This window comes from Lipophrys pholis (genome assembly GCF_963383615.2).
Source record: "Lipophrys pholis genome assembly, chromosome: 9".
NCBI classification, from domain to species: domain Eukaryota; kingdom Metazoa; phylum Chordata; class Actinopteri; order Blenniiformes; family Blenniidae; genus Lipophrys; species Lipophrys pholis.
The window spans coordinates 1,059,749-1,065,748 of record NC_137639.1 but is presented as its reverse complement, the minus strand read 5'-3'; the positions used below and the strand labels follow the sequence as shown (position 1 = coordinate 1,065,748).

The window sequence follows — 6,000 nt, the reverse complement described above, 5'->3', positions numbered from 1 at the left end:
CATGCACTCATGTCGTAGTCAATACCACCTCACCTGAGACCAAGACAAGACCGAGACCTGGACACTGTGGGCGAGACCAAGACCACTCTCAAGTACTACAACACTAACACGCAGAGCAGGAATGTACAGTACACTGAGAAATCAGGCATCACAGCTCAATCAGTCTTTTGTTGATTGTAAACCACTTCATGTTGCTATGACAACCAATTAGCTGGCACAGGTACAGACACAGACACAGACACAGACACAGGTACAGACACAGACACAGACACAGGCACAGGTGGAAAATATCAGAAATGAAAACAAGCCATTACCTTAAAAGAAAAAACAAACAAACATTTAAACATCCAAGAAAGGAAACATCAGCAATAATGTCAGGCAGAAAAGGAAATATATTACTGTTAAGAAGTAAAACCTAATCATACGTCACAATGTAGGATTTATAGTCCAGAATGCACTAGAAAGAACCACTCCAGGTCTATGTTTTCAAGACTTTTCCAGGGTCGGGATCACTGGAGATGACCCGGGACTGTACGTGGAACCTGATGGACTGTTTGACCCCCCCTGGTCGACAGCCAATACCAAACCAATGAAAACAACATTCAACATTTCATTGATTTAATAACGAGTACAACAGTGAACATACTGAACATTATCCAGTGGGATTGGCATGTGGGGAACTAATTGATGTTTCTGGCGTGCCAGTGATTATCATTAGGTACTTGTATTATACTCAGTAATGTGGTAGAATTACCATCAATCTTTTACGTCACACACATATTGTATTTTCTGTCCTATAAATCACTCAGATCTGGCCGTCGTGTTTTGAGCCCTTCTTTGTTTTCTTCCTCACTGGAGCAGATTGTAAGTTTGCAAACATGTAATTAGTGCATCATTAACGGCCACAATCTGTTTTATTAATCAACAGATTAACAGATGCACACCGAGTGGATCTGGCAGTTGGAAAAACTATAGAAGTGTCCAATATCACTTTGTTAAAAAGCCACACAATGAACCGTCTTCTTGTGTTTATTCCAATAAAACTATCAGATGATAAAAAGTGAAATCATTCTATGCTGATCTTTGTTTTGGATTCGTTTCCTGTTAATGAGCACCAGGTCACCATACTGTAGCATCCCATTCAAAACACCGTCATCAATACAAGATATCACACAATGGTGCCAAATGGTCGACAGCAGCACAACTGTGAAATCTGTGAGAAATCTTAGACACACTTCCATGTGGGGTGTTTGTGTCGACCTTTTAAAAGCCCCTATTTATGTTTAGTGAGAGGCAGAGGAGTAAAAACAAAAGAGAAACCAAGTCCGACTATGTTGAGGTGGTGGAAAGCTGTGATGTGCTTCATCACGGAGCAGATCTCCGCTAAATGCAAGGAGAAGCTGCCGCCAGGCCGCAGGGCGTCAGGCCGCAGGGCGTCAGGCCGCAGAGCGTCAGGCCGCAGGGCGTCAGGCCGCAGAGCGCCAGGCCGCAGAGCGCCAGGCCGCAGGGCGTCAGGCCGCAGGGCGTCAGGCCGCAGGGCGTCAGGCCGCCAGGCCGCAGGGCGTCAGGCCGCAGGGCGTCAGGCCGCAGGGCGTCAGGCCGCAGGGCGTCAGGCCGCAGGGCGTCAGGCCGCAGGGCGTCAGGCCGCAGAGCGCCAGGCCGCAGAGCGTCAGGCCGCAGAGCGTCAGGCCGCAGAGCGCCAGGCCGCAGAGCGCCAGGCCGCAGAGCGTCAGGCCGCAGAGCGTCAGGCCGCAGAGCGTCAGGCCGCAGAGCGCCAGGCCGCAGAGCGCCAGGCCGCAGAGCGCCAGGCCGCAGAGCGTCAGGCCGCAGAGCGTCAGGCCGCAGAGCGTCAGGCCGCAGAGCGTCAGGCCGCAGAGCGTCAGGCCGCAGAGCGTCAGGCCCGCAGTCTTGGGAACATTCCAGAGATTATTCTGGATTTGACAGGGAGGCAGGCTGAGAGAGGATCTGCTTACATAACCGCCGAGCTGTGATTGTCTGGTTTCATGAGAAAGTTAGTCATTTGGTGAAAGTGAGGGTGATAATTATAAGCCCTGTCAGAAGGAGGAGGGTGTCGAGCTGAGCTGATGAATCCACCACATCCCTTCTGGAACACTTTTGTGCACTTTTTGATTTCCGTTCACATAACACACACGGACAAAAGACAATTGTTGGAAATAAAAATAAAGGAATTCATGAACTTGATTCTTTCGGTTTTACCAATCGAAGCAATTCAATTAAGTTGGTCCAACTTTTTCCAACTATTTTCTTTTCCAGAGCAGTGATGTGGTGGATTTACACTGAAGCTCTTCTTATCACTCGGTTTAGGTTTTCAACAGTTACAGTTTCTCTCCACTCACGTCTCGTCATGTCTGTCTATGTTCTCGGTCATATTACTTTAAGTATTGATGCACTACTATTTGCTTTTTCAAAAATCAAGTAAAAATACTTACATTTGGCTACTTGTCAATATCGACTACTGATACAAGTTCTTGATATTACGATTTCTAAAAATATAAATTAGAGTCGTCAAACATAACACAACATGTGACTTCATTTCTTTCTGCACTCTAAAGCTGGTTTCCACGACAACAATTGACTGAAAACAGGATAGTACATTCAGACGGAGGGTTGAGTGATAATATGGTAATAAGGAATCCTGTGGTATCTAAAAATACTAACAATATCAGTTTCATTACAGTCACTAAGAAAAGAACAACAGAAAAAAACCTGCAGTGCATTTTGGCTTTAATCCCTGAATAATGAGTGTTTGTCCAGCGGTTATGTGTGAGTGTTTGGGCTTTCAAAATGTAGAACTAGTAGTAGGGTGTAATGTTTCACTTCTCTGGTGTTTCAGGAGATGGCAGTTAATAAAGTTTGTGGGTGTTAAGTCATTAACGAGTTGGTCTCAGAAACCCCTGACATGTCCAGGACGAGCTGCCTGCACGGAAATACCTTTCCACAACAGCCATTCTAGGTTGATATACAACAAGTAGAAAAGAGGTTCACATGTCGGTTGTGGGAGAATCCCAGGCAGCTGCACGTGGTCCTCAGTTAATATGACACCATATATCTCGTTGACTGATCACACCATAACACGTGAGTGGAAACTTAAATCTGAATCCCTCCAGACACTTAATTTCCTGAGAGGGAATTGCACCAACAGCTGAACTGGACGGTCAGAGCAGAGTCTCATCACGGTGAGCAAGCATCCATTTGTTACAGACCTCCAGACGGAAAGCCAGAGTCTCATGACTGGAGCAGTGCAACTCGTTACCTGTACACGCACCTACGTTCCCACCGCCACTGCTCATTGATTGATTGATTGATTGATTGATTTTTCCGTCTGAGCTCTGTAGAAACTACAGTTCTATTATTTGGCTGTACAGAGGCTTCGTCTCAGGTTAATCCACAGACCTGTGGGTAAATGATATAAGAGGAGAGGGCTCCATCTCATCTCTTCATAAACTACAGTTAGATTATTTACCGTCACGGATGAACGTAAAAATATACTAATTACTGTGTTATACAGTCAAACCTTATACCGTAATGACTTATATTGTCATGACGAGAGACTGATGTTTGAATGAGGAAACATGTGGACCTAAAGTGGTATTTATTTTGTATATACCAGAAACGTGTGGGGAAGGCTAACACTTTGAAAAGGATCGCTGGAAGCATGGAAATGCCAGAAACACTGAAAATGCTGATTTGATCATAACGCACACACACGCACACACACACGCACGTACACACATACATACACGCATCACATAGGCCAAATGAGTACTGGCTGGTTGTATGTATCTCCACGTATACAGACGATGATGTAAATAGTAGTATATGTACATTTTGTTGGAGAGAAGCGGCTAAATTGTGAGGAGCAGCACAAACACTCTGGATTCCTCCATCACTAATGTCTTCTTGTGTAACCGACATTTCAGAGAAGCTGTCCTTGTTTACATGTAGATGGAAACTGGTCTGTTTCAAAAAGCATTGTCCTCCGAACGCCAAAATGTAATGAAAGTTGGCCATTTTCACTAGAAAACGTGTAAACACAGCCTAAGATAGATGCTATTACATTTAGCCCAACACACAGCGCAGGTCCCAACAGCAGTGGAGCAGTTCTGGACTGGAGCTGCACGTCAACGGCAGAACTTTCCCCAAGTACTCAAAACCATCACGGAAACTTTGTGCGTCTTGCTGACACCAGAGTCTAAATTTAGTTCTCATTTTCCCTCAAAAAAGTTCTCCAGCAGCGGGTTGAACTTTCAAGAGCTTCTCAAACATTGGAGGTGTGGTCTTCAGTGACGGGATGACGACGCCACATCCTATTTCAGCCTCCATCTCTTAACAACTGTGTATGAAAGTTTCTCTTCATTTATCTCCTCAGTGGCTTGAATAAATGGAGGACTTAAGTGTTTCTGCCATTTTTGATATTCCTTCCAACAAGGAAATGTTCATCATAAAACAGCATCAAAAACTAGGGAAGCACCGATACACATTTTTTCACTTCCGATCCCGATACCTGAATGTGGATATCTACTGATACCGATACTATTCTGATAGCAGAGCTGTTTGCCTTAATATTATTATTATTGTTGATTTTATATGAGGCTGTAATAAACTCCTCTCTACACTAAAGTATGAAATGTACTAATGTATACATGTACTCTCTCTAAAGACAACTTGAGGTTAGTATCAGGACAGTAAAGGAAGCAGTACAAAGTATTTTAGTTCCATGTGGACAATGTGGGGGTCTGTGTGACGTCATCATCTCATAATAAACTAGTTCTATCTGTAAAAGCTCAGAATGACTTTATTAACTTCTGGGGAAACTCTTGAGCAAGGCAGCAGCAACACAATGTTTCCAGCTCTAACGCAGCTCCAACCATTGGGACTATTTTCAGGGAGTTTAGCGTGGAGGAGGACGCAGCTTCACGGAGGAGTGAATCGCCTGCTGACAGCCTGGAGGAGCTGCTGCTCATTGTTCTGATGTCAGTGCTCTGCAAACATTGCACGTTGCTCTGCAAACATTGCACGTTGCTCTGCAAATATTGCACGTTGCTGAGTTGCTTTGTGGTGTTTTGAGTATAAAATCCGTCCAAACAGCAACATGTTGTCATGAAAAGTTGAATAGGACAGTGCTACCTGACTCAGAAACAATTCTACATCCTTGTATAGTCTGATTGAAGTTTATATTACTTCCTGGGTTCAGTGATCACTGTGGAGGAGCTGGTCCTCAGAGGAGCTGGTCCTCAGAGGAGAGCTGGTCCTCAGAGGAGCTGGTCCTCAGAGGAGCTGGTCCTCAGAGGAGCTGGGCCTCAGAGGAGAGCTGGTCCTCAGAGGAGCTGGGCCTCAGAGGAGCTGGTCCTCAGAGGAGCTGGGCCTCAGAGGAGCTGGTCCTCAGAGGAGAGCTGGTCCTCAGAGGAGCTGGTCCTCAGAGGAGAGCTGGTCCTCAGAGGAGCTGGTCCTCAGAGGAGCTGGGCCTCAGAGGAGAGCTGGTCCTCAGAGGAGCTGGTCCTCAGAGGAGCTGGTCCTCAGAGGAGCTGGGCCTCAGAGGAGAGCTGGTCCTCAGAGGAGCTGGTCCTCAGAGGAGAGCTGGGCCTCAGAGGAGAGCTGGTCCTCAGAGGAGCTGGGCCTCAGAGGAGCTGGTCCTCAGAGGAGAGCTGGTCCTCAGAGGAGCTGGTCCTCAGAGGAGAGCTGGTCCTCAGAGGAGCTGGTCCTCAGAGGAGAGCTGGTCCTCAGAGGAGCTGGTCCTCAGAGGAGAGCTGGTCCTCAGCTTTCTATCAACCTGAGACAACTGAAAGGATAAGTCTGTCATTTCGGAAGTCAGCCCAAAGTCACATGACTGTCCATTTTCTCACATGAGCAAAAGATATGACAAAAGAGATGGTCCGTCCTACCATTGTACGTGACTCTGGGTTTGGTTAGACACAGAACCAGGTGGAGGTCCATCTCGTCGGAGGACACGAACACAGAGCACACGGGGCACTTGAAGCC

General features: G+C 46.4%; 1 protein-coding gene across 1 annotated transcript in view; it reads right to left on the bottom strand.

The window, feature by feature from the left end:
- znrf2b (zinc and ring finger 2b) overlaps positions 1 to 6,000 on the bottom strand; it is a 36,684-nt gene that overhangs the window by 7,901 nt on the left and 22,783 nt on the right. The window contains exon 2 of the mRNA XM_080472215.1: positions 5,904 to 5,999. Coding sequence (XP_080328341.1) covers positions 5,904 to 5,999 — 96 coding nt within the window. The remainder of the gene's footprint in view (positions 1 to 5,903; position 6,000) is intronic.